Source organism: Carex rostrata, chromosome 3 (genome assembly GCF_964058835.1).
Source record: "Carex rostrata chromosome 3, lpCarRost1.2, whole genome shotgun sequence".
Taxonomy (NCBI): domain Eukaryota; kingdom Viridiplantae; phylum Streptophyta; class Magnoliopsida; order Poales; family Cyperaceae; genus Carex; species Carex rostrata.
The window spans coordinates 4,586,861-4,605,884 of record NC_135920.1 but is presented as its reverse complement, the minus strand read 5'-3'; the positions used below and the strand labels follow the sequence as shown (position 1 = coordinate 4,605,884).

Below are 19,024 nucleotides of genomic sequence, written 5' to 3'. Positions count from 1 at the left end.
CATCATCTACTTTTCCATCCCTACTAGAGATAGCATTCTTATCATCTAAGTTAACAAAATATTTCTGCATAGATATGGACTGTCCGATAGTATTTACTGGAGATGAACTTCTTCGGATCTTTTTACCATTCACTCTTTTTATAAATAGCTTTTATTTAGAGGTATTCCAAACAATATTTTTAATAACATATGGAAGGCAAAAATTCCTCTTAAGATCAAAATTTTTGTTTAGTTACTTCGGCAAAATAAAATTCTAACTAAATGCAATTTATGTACTAAAGGTTGGCAAGACAATGTAGATTGTACATTTTGTGGTGTCCCTGAAACTGTAGATCACATTTTTGTTACTTGTCCATTTTATTTCTACTTTGTGGTCTTTGATTGGTAATTATAACAATTTTGCTTTTAATTGCACACATGTGTCTGACCTTTGAAATTTTAATTATTTGATACCTTTAAATGATTCATTATTGGTTGAGTTAATTAGAGCTGCTACTTTATAGATTGTTTGGTTGACTAGGAATAAAATTTGTTTTCAACATGCACCAGTACCATCTATTACTTCTGTAGCTTCTTCTATAATCACTTTTACTTCTTATTAGTGTAAGGCCCGTTTAGATAATTCATATGTTAAATTATCATTGATTATGTTTTTCAATGTTTGTCCTTTAACACAGATAAGTACCCTGGTAGTACTCTCGAATACAGACTCGCAGGACATAGCAAGCTCTCTTATGTATTCAACATGGGCTCTTCTCTTGGTTTAGGAGGGTCGGGTGACAGAGCTATCTATGATTCCATTGATAAGGTAGCTGGGTTATTGTCTCTTGATTAGTCTTTACTTGATTCTAGCTCCTCTTCCACTAGTGTGACTGCTATTAGTGATTGATTTTAGTGTTATTAGAGATATTAATTTGATTCCTTTTCTGGTATGTTACTATGTTTTGTAGATGCTTGATACTAGTTGGTAGATATTTCACTAGTTCGATTTACTTAAATATTCGGTGCTATGCACCATTTTGTATGAACTATTTTGTTTCGTAATGAAACCGGTGGAAATTCACTTTTCAAAAAAAAAAAAAAAAGGTCCAGATTTATAGCTTACACCTCAAGTACCTGGGGTGATACGGATTCATTTTGTAGCTGGGATTGTCAGGTTCAAATTTTGCCTAGTGTCAGTAACAAATTTATAATCCGGGATGCATAAAAAAAATTGGTGTTCGTATTTATTCATAAAATTTGGTTCATTATTTTGCAAAAATGCTTCGAGCTAAATAAGTTTTGAAGTACTTAAAACATTACAGCAATAATCTCTTGCATTGTAGACTTGGGGCTGAAATGCTGAATTGATCCAAATTTTGATTGGATAGTGGATTTAGACTCAAACGATGAGGTAATGCAGTGGATCCGGATTAATGAGTTCGATCAAATCTCCTATACGAATCTCAATGCAATACGAGGAAGGAGTGAAGGAATCCGTGATCCCCAGGTACCTGAGGTGCAAGTGTCAAATCTGGACTGTTCTTTTTACCTGGCACGAATCTCAAAGCAGATCCCCTATTGCTTTAATAGGCACGGATCTAATTTAAATTAGCTGAGATTAATCTGGACCGTCTGATCTGTTAGATTGTACCTCAGGACTCAGGGGGACACGGACTCAGGAGTGGAGTGAAACAACCTAAGGTGGCAATTTTAATTAAAAATATATTATATTTTTTTTTAATAATTCTCAAATTAAGCTAAAAAAATATAAAATATTAGAAGAAAAAAAAACTTGTAGATGCTTTTCTTCTAACGGATTGATAAGTACGTCAAATACAAATTAATGTACATTATACAAATAATATAAACCGACATCCCAGAAAGATCTGAAATTAAAAGTTATTTTTAAACAGTTCATTAAAAATTGTCAAATTAATTAAAAGTCTATAATTCCAACCTATTATATCAAACTCCAAGTCGCTAGATATATCATTAGATTGCGCCTTTTTAGTAGATAAGGAATGAGATCAACCGCACAATAAGATATTGGGGCAATTCAATTTTACTTTCAATTTTTTCATGCCTAAAATCATTTCCTGCAAATAAGCTTTCTCTTACGTTTTGGGAAGATTTTGCTGTGTAAATAAACCGTGATTGTCTGAGAAGTGATCAGTGACAAAATGTAATATAGCCATTACCAAGCTTTAATAAAATAAAAATAAAAAAGACAAAATATAATATACCATACAGTCCAATAAATCAGGCTCTTACATTTACATGGGTAAACTACTACAATCCTAAACTAGTGACATAATGTAATATACCATATCAGTTTCTACAAAAAATAATTACATTAGTTGTTGAATAATAAAAGAAAAAAAAAGAAAAAGAAAATTCAAGTTCTCTTCATCAGAACTTTCTCAAATCACCAAATTGACTCCCTGAAGAATTTCAGTTGCACCAAATCGGTTCTTGGGCATATCTAGAAAACCAAGTTGGTATCTGGCGTTTCATACGCACCCAATCCAGGATCAATATTGTCCTTATCTAGTACCAATTTGGTTTTTATTTTTCCAGTTCATGAAACAAATTGGTGTAAATTACAGTTCATGGAATAAGTTCTCTATTTTGGAAAGTTGAAGAACCAAAAACTGAATTTTCCAAAACAAACAGAAACATTACTTCAAAACAGGTTGTTTCCGAGGTTTTCTTGGGGCAGTTACAGGCCTGTTACTGGTACCTGTATCCAACTGTGCACCGACATTGGCACCTCTTCCTCTAGCTTTGCGAGGTCTTGACTCAGTTTTGACTTGCATATTACCATCTTTCCTAGATTCTTTCTTTTGTTTCGGTCCTCTTGTGGTGGTCTGGTTTTGAATTAGAAGAGATGCATCTCTTTGTTTCAAGGGCTGATGATTCTTGTCACTAAGAGCCACCAAAGACTCCAGAACCTATTTTTTTTTTAAATGCAAATAATCAACTGAACAATAGATCGTGACAATTAAGAAAATTATACAAAATAGGGATTAGCCAGGCACTAACAAATTTTCCAAGGAAAACCAGAGGTAAACATTAGAACTATATATAAGATATGATAGAGGAAAGATGGCAAGTTTATATTTTTATTCACTCGTACTTTCTCAGGTCTGGTAGGTTACTGGAAAGGTGATCAGTATCATGTGAGAGAGTGCCAATTGGACTAGATGGCGGATTTTAATTTTCCCTGCACTCAGTTTTTTTAGAAATTAAGGTTCTTTTCATTGTGCATGTAATTTTTTTTTTTCATTTGTCTCTAATTATTCTTGCAACCTCTTCTTTCATTTAGTACAGATAGCTAGTATTTTGCTACCCGTCTTCTAACATTTATAACAACTAGAAATTAAAATAAAGAGTGAGGCCTCTGCCTCTGCCTAGAAGTTTGCTCAGCCTCTGCCTCTGGTTTTACTAGGAGAAAAGTATACTGGGGTCTTCTTTGATTAAAATAAAGAGTGAGGCTATGGTAATATGCATATTACGGATCAACCCGTGCCATGGATCCATATCTCTATTTTCAAACTTCAAACAGTTGATCCAAACCATAAAACATGATCCTCATATGATAAATGGAGAGCAAATTTTACATTTTTCGAATTTATTTTTCTATCTTTTTAGATAGGAAGAAAATCACTCCTCTTGGATGGTCCAGAATTTTCAAATCAAGTGATATTTTACCTATCTAAAAAGGTAGGAAGAAAATTCTAAAAGATGTAAAATTTGGTCTGCAAGTATATTTTCATATGAGGATCATGTTGAACGGTTCAGAATCCACTGCTTAAAAATTAAAAATGGAGAAATGAGTCCATAGAGCAGGCCACTATGTAATATGTATATTACCGTAGCCTCACTCTTAAAATAAATACAACCACACTATTTATACATTCCCCAGAGAGAGAGAGAGAATGAAATGAAAGAGAAACATTACCCGTGATTGGTCATCATCAGAGTCGACCATCTCCTCACGCTCGAACTCGACATGCTCGCTGTTGTCCCCACCATCATCGGAGTCACTGAGCTCCTCTTGCTCCATCACTATTCCATGTATTGAGTCCTCATTTATTATAAGAGCCCCACTTTGCTGGTATCCACTGCCATTTTGATGCTCTGCCACTGAGAAAGTAAAATTATAATCTTAGAAATTGAAAAGAGAGTCAGAATGAACAAGGAAATGGGGCACTAGGCCATTTCAGTGCTGTTAATATAATGCATTTTTCTTTTTCTTCTTTTTTTGATTCAGAGTGCCTTTAAATTTCGTGAAAGTCTTATTTGGAGTTTCTAAATCAATACAGAGTAATTTATCTCTACTAATATACTAAGCATGTAGTGACCTTATCTTTCATTTCCTTATTTTTTTTTTGGTGGAGTATTGGAAACTATTATCGCGAATTTCTGAACTTGTTTGACACAGACTATGAATCAAATGGCGCCCACTAGATTTCCATCGCCTTTTGGAGGATGGCACAGCAAGCTACTTCAAACTTAATTAAAGACAACCAAAACAAACTCAAATAGAAAATATCAACAGCAAGAGTACCTTGCTCCACTGTCCTTTGCTCAAGAGAAAATGCATTAGCCACTTCAAGATGTGCGTCCTCATTTGCATCCATACTCTCAATCAGTGTGTTATTGCTGGGTCCACAAGGAGAAGAATACAGCCGTATATTCAAATCAAGATTATTGTGTACCCTCTGACGCTCCCCACTACAATTACTCTGACTATCAAGCCCCTCATCAGTACTAATTCTTTGCAAAAGGGGATGAAAAGCAAGAGTTACAGAATCTCCAGGGATCTCTTTACTAAATCCACGAAACCCACTTGAAGAACTATCGTTCATTGGACGGGTTGCAATGGGTCGATATAAGCTTAACTGCTGGTCTGGAGTCATCTGGAATAGCAAAGGATGCATCTGGAAGTCCGCCTCAGTTTGGGAATTGTTATTCTGGGTACTATCTGGGAACAAGTCGAGTTGCTTGGGGGGTTCTACTATGCTTGAACTGGTATCTTTTGTGGCAGGGGTTTGACTTATATTAAATCTAGCTCGAGAGATGATTCGTACGGAAGGGGGGAGGTTAACAGGTGGCAACTCGGGTGCCAATTTAACAAGCCGATAACCCTTCTTTCTTCGATTTGGCAGGGGAAGAAAGGATCTAATTGTAGGAGAGTTATACTTGGATAATCTGGAATTAAGAGGTGCTAATGTTTGGCTGGGATTGTTGGGGTTAGAAATAGAGGGTCCAGTTCCTTGTTGTGGAATACTGCTGTTTGTATCATTCCTTTGCTCAGAGTCCGCCAAAAATGCCTCATGAACATAAGCTTCTTCCTCGTAAGCATTATTATCATTCTCATATTCCCCATTTAAACCTTCAACCATCTCATTTTCCTGAAGTATGCATTAGAATATCCAGATCAATTAATTGAGCTTTAGGAAAATAAGATAATGTCCGGTGATTTCTCTTTCGAGTAAGGCCATAATTAAAAAAAAAAATTAAAGTAAAGAACCTCTTCTGTATTCAGATCTTTTGAATCAGCCATAAGAGCTCTCTTTCTCCTGCGCTTCGCTTCATACCTTCTCCTTTTCTCCCTAGTAACTTCACTTTTTGCATATGATTTCTGGGTGCCCATTGCAACTCTCCACTGACGAGGCAGTAGAGCAGGGTCTCTATGTGGAACCACCAGCTTCCAAACCAATGACCAATCATTTTTATACAACTTGAGGCCCTGAATAAAAGAAAATTTCCAGATATTATATTTTGATAACAACAGGTGCTAAAGTACAAATTTAGCATAAAGCTTACCTCTTGAATTTGCATTATTTCATCTGGTCCTAAAGGAGAGGTTTTCATGTGCCGCACAGCCTACATAATTTTAGATTTTATTAGTCAAACTTCTTTTTCCTGACAAGACATAAATAAATAAACCAGTATTCACATTACAAATTACTCCTCTTTTTTCTTCTCTCTTTGGTTGTTGAAGTCATTGTACCTTGATTGGATTATCTGGAGCTTTTGAAGAATTGCGGTTCTTTTGCCTTACAAATATCTACACAAGAAAGAAAAAGATCAAACAAGACCAACAAAATCACTTAGTAGTAGAAACCTTTTATAAACCAGGTTCTTTAGATAATCTATACTGATGTAATTGATAATTGTAGCATTCTTAACTCGTATGAAACTTGGAAGGACACAGATTTTGAGTCTTTGACAGTAATCTTCTCAACCCATCACAATGAAATACATGTTTCAGATATCTTGCCAAGATAGAAAAGGAGGCATGGAATTTAATATCACTTTTCATGATTACATGGCCATAATTGATCTCTCAAATTTTCTTTTGAGAAAAAGATGGTACAAGAGAAAATCACTTATTTTGTAAACACACAAGAGAGAAGTAAACAATAATCACCTGATGCTTAGATTTACATGGAAGATAATGCTTTTGTATTGCCTCCCAATCATTGTTGTAGTCCATCAAACCCATTGCTAACAATCTATATGGAACGGAAAAATAAGTAATTTCAGAATTAAAGATTAGAAAATGAAGTTATAAATTAATTTCTAACCAACCTGTCTTCAGCATCAGTGAAGAGCACACGTTTGGCCACAGCTGAAACAGGGGGTTTATGTGGCAGCATCTCCAAATTAAAAAGTGAATAAAACCGCTTCGCGATTTTGGCGATATCGACAGGTACCAATGCAACTGTTTGTTTCATTGAGTCTTCCACAAGAGTTGCAGCCAGTGTCTTTTTTGGCTGTTTCTGTTCCTTATCAGTGGGGGACCCATTATCAGCTGTTTTGCTGCGGCTTGCAGGTAGAGGGAAGAGAGGCTCTCTCTTGGTGTAGCTCTTGTCCGTTGTGCTTTCTAGATGGCTTTGCTTATACCTAACAACACCTGACATGTGATGTATACAATACTGATCAGAAAATAATATCCAGATATTATATCTAAGATTACAATATTGAACCCTAGGTACCAACAACATCACACGTTCACAGATCTTAAAAAATACTTGTTATATGAAAAAAATAGTTAAGGGACAAGTATACAAAAGAGTACAAAAATAATAGTGAATACTCACTGGTCGTAACATCTTCCAAGTAATCCTTTGCAAGCCTGAGAGGCATAACATCCAAAACAGAATATATAGGGCCATCAATTATAGGCATCCATGGGGCTGATTTGTGTCTCCCATTAACACTACCGCTAGTCGATGAGTAGAGATTCTGAGCTGCGAAGCATGACCCCGGAAAGGCAACTGTCTTCCCAGTCAAGGCTTCCTCGCGCCTTACCACCATTTCCTTCAACAAATTCTGTGTCTCAGTTGCGTATTGCTGACGTGCGGGATCCAGAACAGAGACAGAGAACACCTGCACCAGTAGCTGCACATGCTCATGCAGCATCACATAAAGCTGTCCTATCTGCTGTGCCGAAAACCCAAACAACTGACCCAGTACAGTGGGTCCAGAAAGTGTCATGGCTTGTCCAGGTGGCAAGTAAGGTACAAGAGGTCTTAACAGGGCTGTCTTGGTGAGGAGGTCTGACTGGTGATTGTCTGAATAAGACTCCTTCATCTGCTTCTTCTGACGGGTTTCAGGGCGGCGATGGGCCCCACCACTCTTATCTCCGACTTCATTTACTATATTGTCAACAGGCTCGTCGGGGTCACTCTCTAGGGCTTCTTCAATCTCTAGCTCGAAATCGGCATCATTCTCATCCTCGTCAGCAACACCCACTTCTTCAGTGTTGTTTGGCAGTTCATCTGTCAGCACAGCCGTCAGAAACCTGCAATTGGGTAGCGTCAGAATAAACTAGTACTGGTCTGCACCTCTACTGACCATAACTGCTGCTATACTGAAGTGGTACTCCAATGCTAGTATCAGCAACTACTTGTTGATGTTTGTCTGTAGCAATTTTACCAATTCGTGAAGTTTAATGGTATAATTAATCAAGGAGGAGGGTTTAAATTGAATTCTCGTCTTTCATTTTTAAGAAAGAGTAAGATTAGATTATTGTCAAAATAAACAAGACCATGTTGTGTATACCAGATTTCTTAAACGGAGTGAATTCGGAGCGGATAATGCTACCATATTTGTATCCGCCTTTCAATGAGCGGATACGAATACGAATATGGATAATAAACGGATATCAAAATTTAAAACCAAATCCGCCTTAAATGGATACAAAGCAGATAATCCACGATACGGATTCAAATACGGATACAAAACGTATAATTGTTGGATAATTGAGTCATATGAACTTTAAAATACAAATACTAATTAAGAAAATAAAAAAATAAGAAAAAAAATAGAAAAGAAAGAACAGGTAAAATTAAAAAAAGAGCTTAAAAATGGAGAAGAGAGAGGAATAGAGAAGAGCAGGAAATGGAGAAGAGAAGCTTGGGAGAAAAGCTTGAAACATAAAGTAGCGGAGTGAAAAGTTTCAAACATAAAGTAGCGAAAAGTTAAAAGAAAGGGCAGCAATCCGGACGGTGGAGCATTTTAGTCCCACAGTTGAGATTAGAAGTTAGTTAAAACCTTCATATATGGTTCGGATAGAGACAACTTTAGAAAAAGAAAGCGGATCATTATGATATCACCTGCTCCGATGGGCTGCGATCCGTTCCGGATAGATGCGGATATCCGATTCCATTTTTCAATTCTCAACCGTATCCTAATCCGTATCCTGGTCTTTCCTCCATGTTTTAAGAATATCCGAATCCGTATCCGGAAAACTATCTGATTTGTTTATCTGAATCTGAAATCTATGCAAATACAGAGCGGATTCGGACCGGATAATCCAGATCCGTTTTCATCCCTACATCTAATGGTTTTATTTTGATAATTTAAATATTAAAGTTCTAAAAAAGGATGCATAGTACAGGCACCATAAGTGGAGGCATGTGAACCTAGCTCTTAATAAATGAGATAAAACAGTTACCAGTACTACTAATTACTAGTGTACTGCCCAAATCCAATAAGACTGCTTATTTTAGGCTCTGTACCAGTGGTGCAGCTAGCAAAACATATCGTTACTGAAAATATATACTAATGTCAGGTATACCAGCCTAAAAAGTACAATTCAAAAAGTTGGTAATGCAACATTAAGCTTTAGAGGTTCATACCTCCGGTACACTTCCTCCTCGTCCACATTCTGCCCCTCGGCATCCTCGTCAGACTCCTGGAGGAAAACCTCCAATTCATCCAGACTGTAGTTCTCCAGTGAAAAGCGAGCCCGCGTCCTCTTGCAGATTGCCTCTTCCTGCTCTTCTTTGCTCAAACCTGTAGTTGGCCCAACCTGACCAGACCGGCCTGCGGCCAAAGTATTATCCATGTTATTTTCATCTAAAGGGGAATCTGTCAGCGTGGGGCCTGCACCTTCGTTTTCTGAGGTGACACCTGACGAGCCATCGTCAGATGGGATGTCTTCTCTGAGAAAGGGAACAAAGTCAAGGTCCTCTTCTTCCTCCACTTCTTCTGGCTCCATTACGGTGTGTTCTTCTGGCAAGCTAAACACGATTGATCATAGTCTCCAAAAAGAGCTTGAAAGGTAGAAACTCCCTTGCTTGCAACTGCAAAGAAACGAAATGAAATGTCTTAGGATTTAATAGTAATTAGAATAGATGGGAGATAAATAAATAGTAGTTAATGGGGTGAGTTTAGGCTTATTAGAGTGTCGAGTTAGAAAAATTGGCTATAAATACCCTGTAATTCTTGTAATTAAATATGATGAATGAAATTTGAGTCTCTCTCTCTACCCTCTCCGTCTCTCTCTCTCCCCTCTTCTCTTACTGTCCCTCTTCTCTTCTCTTCCCTGCATCTTTTCTCTCTATTCTCTTGTATCCACTTAATGTCGTATGAATAGAGACTCTAAGCAAATTGGTACAAGCAACAGAAAAAGGGGTTCAATTAAGCAGTTCAAGCATCAATTCATTGTTCAATTCAACAGTGCAACCATCAATTTGGTTCACAGTCAACAGAAAAAAGGGGGTTCAATTCAGTGTCTAATTTCACAAGGACGCCAAACAAGAAAATCAAATTGGTACAAGCGATCAGCGTTCGCTTACAGTAGATCAAGCAATTCACAGCGTACATAAAATTGAAAACAAAAGAAAAGGAAACAAAAAACACACCGGCGGCTGCTAGTGTGGCGGAGGTGGAGTAGTTACTTGGGGTGGCCGGGTGGGGCGTGACTGGTTTTCGGTGGTGGGGATCGTCGGAGACAGGTTGAGTGTGGACCGTGGAGATCGTCCGAGTGTGGACTGTGGAGATCGTCCGGGTGGTGGGGATCGTTGGAGGTTGAGTGCGGCGAAGAGAGGAAGAAAGGGACTGTGGAGGCGAGAGGAGAGAAAGAGGGGGAATTTTACGAATCCATATCCTCTGCATTAACGCAACTTTTGAGTTAAAAAATTGCCACCGTCAAATAACATTTACGGTTCAGATTTAATAGACGCTATCCCATTAAAATTAAAGCTTTATCCTTCTCCAGTGACTTCCTCTTAAGTTGATTTGAATTCGTCTTCCTCTTTCTCTCTCTCTCAAGTCTCTTTTCTCTGAGTAAAACCAAAACACTTTTTTGATTCGACCGCAATTCGCACCTCCAAAATCATAGAATTTGAGGAGTTTAATTTAGTTACTAAAAATCCTTGACTAAACCAGTAAATTCACAATTCGACCAAACCAATGAATTGTAATCGAATCAAATTTGAGTTATTTTAGGTGCTAAACCCCCGTTCTTTCCAACGATAAAACTTCAAACCTGAAAAGAACAAATCCAAAATCTCCACACCACCAAAAAAAATTAAAAAAAATATCTCTGAAATCGTTCTCATCGAAAACCAGAGCAAAACCAGCAAATTTGCAACGGGTGTACCCTTACCGGAGCGGTTGACACTCTGATTCGGTACACGTTTTCAGGCGTCAGGGGCCAGATATGGCTGCTTCGAGGAAGCACAAGAACATAAGTTTCCTGATTCGTCGAAGAAGGTGGATGAGGAAGAAAGAGGGAGAAAGGGTAAAGCGAAGATGAAGAAACGAGCGGAGATGGAGAGGCCAGAAGGGTAAGCGAAGAGGTACGCGACTGGAGAAGGGTAAAGGGTCGAATTTTTACTAGATAGAATTTAATTAAATCCGAACCGTAGATACAATTTAACGGTAGAAACCTTTAGGTGCTGTTCGGCTGGAGGGTGCTGTTCGGCTGGAGAGGATTAAGCTTTCTTAAAGCTCCTTAAGTTCTTAATCCACGTTAATCCGTCCGAACAGATGCTCCTTTAGCAAGATTTAATGATCCTCCTTAGTCCCAGTTCTTAATCCAAGGTCCCCTCTCCTTAAGCAATTTGACCTCCTTAAGAGAAAAAGTGCATCTTTCTTTTACGATTTCACCCCTTGCTGCAGGCTTCCTTAAGCCTTTCCCATTTCTTTTTCATTTTTTATTATCTTCTTCCTAAAGAAGAGGAACACTTCTCTAGGTACGTGAAAGAAAAAAAACTCATCTTTTCGATGTTGGATTCACGACTTTCCGACGAACAACCTTCAAATCCGACACCACACGTGCATTCTCCTCAATGTGCTCTCTCCATTGAGACCCACTTTGATGAGTATCGTTGCTCGCCACCTTGTCCCGCCAAATGCAACCGGCAGCGCCACCTCTTGGCTCGCTATCTCCTCTTCACCGTCGCGTATCTGTCTCGCTGCCTCTCCCTCAGAGTCGTGCCTCTGAGTCAAGATAATTTCTCTTGTAAAATTTCACTCAGAGTCGCACTTTGGAGAAAAGAATTTGCTGTAGGTACATTGTATTACGAGGAGTATGATCAATGGTGAAATAGTGAGTAATTGTACCGGAAGTAACTGATTCAATTATAATTGGTGAAATAGTGAGTAATTATGATTGATTTGTAAATCAATTTTCGCATTAACAGTAAAGATTTTTCTTTGTTTTTGTTTTAGTAAAAATTTCGAATTAATAGAAATATGAATTGGTTCTTACTTTCAAATTTCAATAAACATTTTTGTTTTTATTTGTACAAAAATACATTTTTTTTGCTTTATATTCTTACCACCTTAAGTTTGGTACTTTCTGTATAATAATCATTTTTATTTTTCTTTGCAGAAAAAATATATTTTGCATTATATTCTCTGTTTAACAAAAAAAATGAACATAACATTAAAAATGGCAGCTACATGGTAGGAAAAAAAAAGAAGAAGATGAAGCTGAATTTATATCATTTCATTCCTATTTCTTTTGAATAGTAGTAACATGAATGAAAATGATAATTGCGATTAAGCTATTTTTTTTCCATTTTTTTTAGGATAGCCGATACAGTTTCTGGTACAGGGGTGGTAAAACCAGAGCCAGGAATGATATTAATATCAAAACCATGGTACCCAATTCTCCATTAGTGGACTGAATCTGTAGTACCAGTACCAAAACCAGAATTCCAACCCAATTTAGATATGTACAGTAAGGAATTTCAAATAGCTTTTTTTTTTTTCCTTCAGTCATTGTTATAACAGTTTTTCTTTCTTTACTGTTGTACATATTTAAGCTCTATCATTATAAATTAAAGAGTCCTTTTGTCCGCAGACATTTTAATGAAATATATTTAATTACTTTTGATTAAAATTATAACACAATTTGATTAATCAATCATATCATTTGACAACAATAAATAAAAGGGTAAAATGGTCTTTTATTACTTATATATATATTTTATTCAAATATATACTACTATCTTAATCCTTGTTATTTGCCGAACGCAAACTCCTTAGCGCTCCTTAAGCTCTTAATCCTTTATCCCTTAATCCATGTTGCCGAACGGGGCCTTAAACTCAAAGTTGTGTTACAGAGGATATGGATTCGAATTTTACAAACTGCCATCGTCTAGAAAAAATCAAACAAAATACTCTCTCACTAATTTTTTTAACAAGGATATTTTTAACAACCCAAACTTCCCTTTAGTTCCTCTCTCTCTTTACGTTACTCTCCATATTAATTACTCTTCTATGTTGATTTTTAATTTGAAAAACTTCAAATGAAGAAGGCTCTATTATTGTTAACTTTTTCATACTACAGCTAATTTCTCAGATATCATTCATTTTTAATGACTTCAAATGAGTGTAATATTAGATATATAAAATATTTGTATTTGGCTACTAGTAAGTTATATGTTTCATATTATTTTTAAGTCTTGTTTTAGATTTCAGTTATTTGAATTTTTGCCTTATTTTTCTTTGACTGACGACCCTTGCTTCAATAATCCGCCGTAAGATAGACAATTTCAAATATCATCTAAGTCTCAAACAACTTATAGATTTACTGATTTGTAAAGTCTTATATATTCAGTATAAAATTTATTTTGTAAATTATATTTAACATATTAATCCTTTCAACAATCATTGTAATATATAATACTAATTTATTATGTAAAATGTTTTGAATTAACATATAAATCATTTTAATATAGACATTCTGAAAATAGTTTATTAAGTAAAAAATATTATAATATGGCTTCCACAATATAAAAATTTATCACATCACATATAATAAACAATTAAGCGAGTATTCATACTAGAAAAATATACTGATCATGTATTGTTTTCTTAAAATAATAAAAAAAAAGTTAATTAATCTAATAATTAATTGACATTTTCTCCTTGTATATTTTACAATTTTTTAATCAAAAAATGACAACACAGCTTTTAATGTACATTATCTCTAGTTTTGCAAAACTGCAGACTTTTATATGATGTTAGACTTGAATCTTGATATAGATTTATATGATGCATACGTTGAAGGGTTTGCTTTCGACCTCCATAATTTAGACTAATTAATTGCTATTGTTATTCCCATCCATTTTTGTTTGATGGGAAGATCCTTCAAAACCATAGAATTCTCAAATCAAGTACGTTATCATGTACGGTATGTCCCATGTATATTTTCTGCAGTACAAAACAAGTACAAAACATATACATATATACTATACACCACATATTCAATAATAAACTAACTTTTTTATAATCGAATTACAATTTTAATTCCATGCACAATCACCAAAAGTACGGCCTCAAATTGCAAGTTATAAATTAAATTAGCAAACAGTTAAGAGTAATTAATGTGGAGAGAGTGAAGGGGAGAGAATAACATGGAGAGAGGGGGGGAGGAAGGGAATAGAAATTTGGAACTCACATGAGCATTTTGTCAAAAAATTTAGTGAGAGAGTATTTTATTTTATCTTTTTGAAAAGATGAGTAGGCTGTAAAATTTCCCGAGAAAGAGAGGAGTGCGGCGCTAGCTAAACCTAAGTGGGGTTTTCAACTTTTCGGAAATAAAATCTAAATCAGAGACGGGGCAAAATAAAAACCTAAAATCTCATTCATTCAAATATATTAGGTCCAACAGGCTGTCTTTGGGCTTTGGCTGAATTCCACATCTGACCTGGCCTGTTTATAGGCCCGACCGGGTACCGGGTTTTTTTGTCATTGGACCGGGAGGGATTGAGCGGGCCGACAGCGGACGGGCCATTTTGCCATCCCTACTTCGTCGTTTTTCCCAAAACAGAGGCAGAAAGCACCGACCACACCTGCTCTCCGTTTTAGTAAGGTAAATACAAAAGAGAAGGGCGAGGAGAGATGGCACAGCAGACAACCCCGGCGCCAGTAGCGTCGCTTCCTCCGCCTCCGCCGATCCCGGAGTCCCGTATCGTCAGCTCCGACCAGATTCAAAAGGTCTCTCTCTTTCTCTCTCACTCGATTTAAAATAAGTCTTTTGAAATCTAGGTTTGGAATCGTTGCTGTGCTGACATAATGCTGTTGGCTATTGTTTTGATTTGGTCCAAAATTTCCCGGCATATTATGGTGAATATGTTTCTCATAGGAACAAAAATGATTGACAATTTTGACTTCATGCTATCGAAGAACAGAAAATTAGTGAACCAGCCTTAAGAAACTATGATTAAATTTACACGTCAATTGTCTTATTGTTGGTATACACTGAATAATCAATCTATTTTTCAGAAGAAATTTTAATCATGTATTGTTTGAGCTGATTGATTTCATGTCTAGTTTAGAGTGAGACATTGGATTTAGTTCGATATGCTCCATATTTTAGATAAATTTCACCCTTCTGATACTTGGTTTCACATCCTTGAGACCTTAACTGGTTTTCTAAATATGCTTTGTGGTTTTTTTTATGGTTTAGTACTTGGATGAGAATAAGCAGCTGATCTTGACAATTCTGGACAACCAAAATATGGGAAAGATGTCAGAAAGTGCCCAGTAAGTTTCCTTTTAACTATACTTTAGAAGCAAGGTGTTGGCATCCTTTTGTTATCTTTGCAGAGAAAAAAGCTTTGTACTTTCTGCGCTACTTCACTTTGAAGCAATAATAGTTGATCAAATATTGTTTATTTTGGTTGGTTAGACTGTTTCTAGTTCTGAAGGCACAGTGGGCTGATGCAAATATGTACAATTTATGTGGATTAGTACGCAGATGCAGATGGAATAAATATTGGATATGGTAAAAATATGCAGATGCAGATGCTAATTTAGTCTTTAAGTACGGATATGAATGGATCCGTATCCTCCCAGGTACCTGACTCAAGACAATTGAAACGAATGGCCCAGATTTACTCTCGGCCGGTGCCTAATCAGGATGGCGCAGGGGGGCAGTATTATTTGTTCTTTGAGATTTGTGCCAAGTTAAAAGAATGATCTTGGACCGTTCGTTTCAATTGTACTCAGTCAGGTAACCTGAGGGGATGTGAATTCGATATGAATATGGATTTCTAGATTTCTATTTCATTGAAAAGTCTAATTCTTCTTTTTGTCCTTTTTGTTGAGTTATCCTTATATTTTTACAATTAAGAATCCAAAGGCAAGCAATTGAACTCTACATTTTCATTTCTTTCTTTCCCTAAGCTCCGAGGCATGCAATCAAGTATTGCAAGACAGGCAAAGTTATTTTGATGTGTGCCCCAATGTGCTCAAGTAACAAACAAGCATAGTCCAAGGAGTCAAGTGTATATTAAACAATTTCTCCTATAATTTTAATTTGAAAAGAGATGCTATATTGCATGCCCCCATATCCTGTGAGGACTAAAGGGCAACTATAGTCATTCACTGTTTATTAGGTTCATTGAATGGAGATGATCCACTATAGTAGAGCGTAACTGCTGTTAATTAGCTAATCTACTACCTTCTTGATTTTATATAGCACCTCCAGAACTAACATGTGACTTTTTACCAAGTTGAATAGTAAGAATAATGAGTGTTCGCTGTGGCATAATAAAGACTGTTACGAATGTTTAGGCAATAAAAGAATGCAACTTCTATATAGGCAGGATGCCAGTAAGCAACTTTATTACTTGACTGTTTGCATGACAAAGACACCTGGATGCTCAATTATATGTTCAGAGAATGCTATAAAATACTGTTAAATCATAATTTTCATTCTTTTTTTCATAAACGAAAAGGTAAAACTATTTCTGAATTTTGAGTTCCATTTCGTTCAGGCACATGCTTTTTAGTGTGCCATGCACATCATGCAATTTTAATCTCTTGCTTTGCACCTTTAACTACTGCGTGCATGCTTATTATCTATTTGTAATTCAAAAGTCATTTGTCATTATTTTTCAAAATGTTCTATTTGTCAAATGTGCTCTTTTTATTAGTATAGACTCCAATATATTAACATGTAATTCCGTAATTCTGAAATTTCGAAAACACAAGGAGAGGCAGGGGTCGGCCAAGAATGACATGGGAGGAATAATTAAGAAGGGATTTGCAGGAAGGGAATGTATCCAAAGAGTTGGCTTCGGACAGGAGCGCATGGAAGTTAGCGATCCATGTACCGGAACCATGACCTAGGAATCATGGTTTAGGGGTAATGTTATAGGCTTTAGGTCCTAAGGCTTTTGATTCGGGGTCAAGGACGTAGGACTTAGGACATAGGACTTCTGCCTCTACGATTTACATGATCTATAGTGTAGGCATAATATTGTTAGTATTATTATTAGCATTATTACTATTATTATTGGTACCATTATTACTATTAGTATTACTACTATTGTTATTATTATTTTTTTTTTTATGTTTATTACTCTGTACCGCGGTTTTGTGACTCTGATTGGGTTTCATTTCTAGCCTACCCCAACTTGTTTGGGACTAAAGGCTTGCTTATTGTTGTTGTATTTAATATCTGTATTTGTATCCATGTATGTCCAATGCAAAATGGATATGTATGCGATTTTGTATTGGTCACTCCGTATCCACTTTGTTTTTACACCTAGCCTTGTCCCATAATCTAATTCTTTAGTGCTGGTAACATACTATTCAGGTCTAATATCGGTATTTATGGCTGGTGCAAGCGTGTACTAGTCAGTAGCATAATAATACATGTCTATACCAACTAAGTTGGAATTTCTGGTTTCGGTAAATCTTGATAAGATATACCTAAAACCTAGCAACAGCTTACTTGTACTGAAGAAACAAAAACTGCAGTTATTCCGTTCTACAAGGCTGAACTAATTTTAAATTTCAGGTTTCAAGCTCAACTTCAGCGAAATCTTCTATTTTTGGCTGCCCTGGCTGATGCACAACCCCAAACTAAAGCTATTCGAGCACAGGTTTCTACTTATATTTACAAATTCTAGATTTTGGAAGCTCTTATTTTCTGTTTTTGCATGCTTTTTCTTTGCTACAAGATTAAGTCTACTATGAATGAGCTGTATTAACTGAAATATGTCTCGACGGTTATTAATACCTCAGTAAGGTTGTAATTAACTGCAAATTTTTTAAAAATAAAAGTTGGTTGCTGATGTATTTCACCTGGAACAGATGATGCCACAAGGGGTGATTCCACAAGCTCAGGGCGTGACAGTGGTCCAAGTTCAGCCAATCTCACAGCAAGAACCACAGAATCCTGCATCCACTGATCAACCAGCTGCTCCCACCACAGCTGACACTCCCAAAGCTTCTCCTTCTGCCGAAGCAGATGCGGGTCCTAGCCCGGTACCCGAGTCACAACCGAAGGACCAAAGTGCAAGTGGTGGAGAAACTAAGGAGGCCTCTTCTGATGTGAGCAAGTCAAAAGAACAGGAGCAAAAATGAGAAGTAATGTTTCTTTTAGATGTATGTTGTAGTTTAGATTATTATGCTTCTGGGAGTAGGATTAGGGTTTTAGTGTATGTTGTATGTTGTGGTTCAGATTATGATTGTTGGCCCGAGATGGTCTTAGATAAGGTTACTGATTAAGTGATTATGCATGAATCCTAGCTATGCAACTGTCAGGGAAAATAATCAGCGTGCCCAACCATGACTTTGAAATATCTAATGCATCCTCTCAGAATTGAAATATCCTAGATGTCTTTTTAAGTCATTCAAAATGTCCAGAATGACCAACATATCATTGTGTCTTTGACATTGTACCAAATCATAGTTGAGAAGCTTTCGATTTAGGATAAAGGTGTTGGGATGCCATTATTTATTAGAATAAGTCAGCAATTGGGGCATTGACATCTTTTGTGGAATTTCACTTTGACAAGGCATCTATGGGAATTTGGTTTGAAAGGTTAAATTGGACAGATTGTGGTTTTTCGAAGGGTATGCTAATTGTTTCTGGGACATTAGAATAGGTACTGATAACATTAGGGTGTTGAGTGCATGTTCTTTTTCTTTTGTTTTTTTGTAGCTGATGTAAGGGCATTTCAGATGTAGTAGTGCCTTTAGCTTGTCTTTGGTAGTTAAGGTTTTGTGGTAAACTCAAATGTGTTCTATTTTGTGTTGAATGAGGATAAAATAGCTATTATCTGTTATGGTAGGAAATGTATGTTTAGCAGCAATACTGCATGTCTTGTTGTGCTCTTTGACTTTGGATTTCGAGGCAATAAAGATCATCGAGTAAAACTTCGATTATAATTTGCTGAAATTTTATGTTGGATGTTTTAAGCTTATTTCTTACCTTCAAAATTAATAGTTTGTCAGGTCAATGTGTTTGCAAATTGCAATATCCCACAAA

At 36.4% G+C, this 19,024-nt stretch overlaps 2 protein-coding genes across 2 annotated transcripts; one reads left to right on the top strand and one right to left on the bottom strand.

The window, feature by feature from the left end:
• Positions 1-2,208: 2,208 nt before the first annotated feature.
• Positions 2,209-10,392, bottom strand: DUO3 (Homeodomain-like superfamily protein). Its single transcript, XM_078298829.1, has 11 exons — positions 10,146-10,392; positions 9,138-9,584; positions 7,095-7,798; positions 6,583-6,907; positions 6,422-6,506; positions 6,002-6,058; positions 5,815-5,874; positions 5,519-5,737; positions 4,553-5,399; positions 3,944-4,128; positions 2,209-2,933 (listed from the first exon to the last, which is right to left on the bottom strand). Exons 2-11 carry the CDS (start codon positions 9,497-9,499, stop codon positions 2,661-2,663), a joined length of 3,117 nt encoding a protein of 1,038 aa, XP_078154955.1. The 5' UTR covers positions 9,500-9,584; positions 10,146-10,392; the 3' UTR covers positions 2,209-2,660.
• Positions 10,393-14,547: 4,155 nt separating this feature from the next.
• LOC144551031 (uncharacterized) lies at positions 14,548-18,363 on the top strand. Its single transcript, XM_078298825.1, has 4 exons — positions 14,548-14,736; positions 15,209-15,285; positions 17,549-17,633; positions 17,845-18,363. The coding sequence occupies exons 1-4, from the start codon at positions 14,641-14,643 to the stop codon at positions 18,115-18,117; spliced, it is 531 nt and encodes a 176-aa protein (XP_078154951.1). The 5' UTR covers positions 14,548-14,640; the 3' UTR covers positions 18,118-18,363.
• Positions 18,364-19,024: the final 661 nt, after the last annotated feature.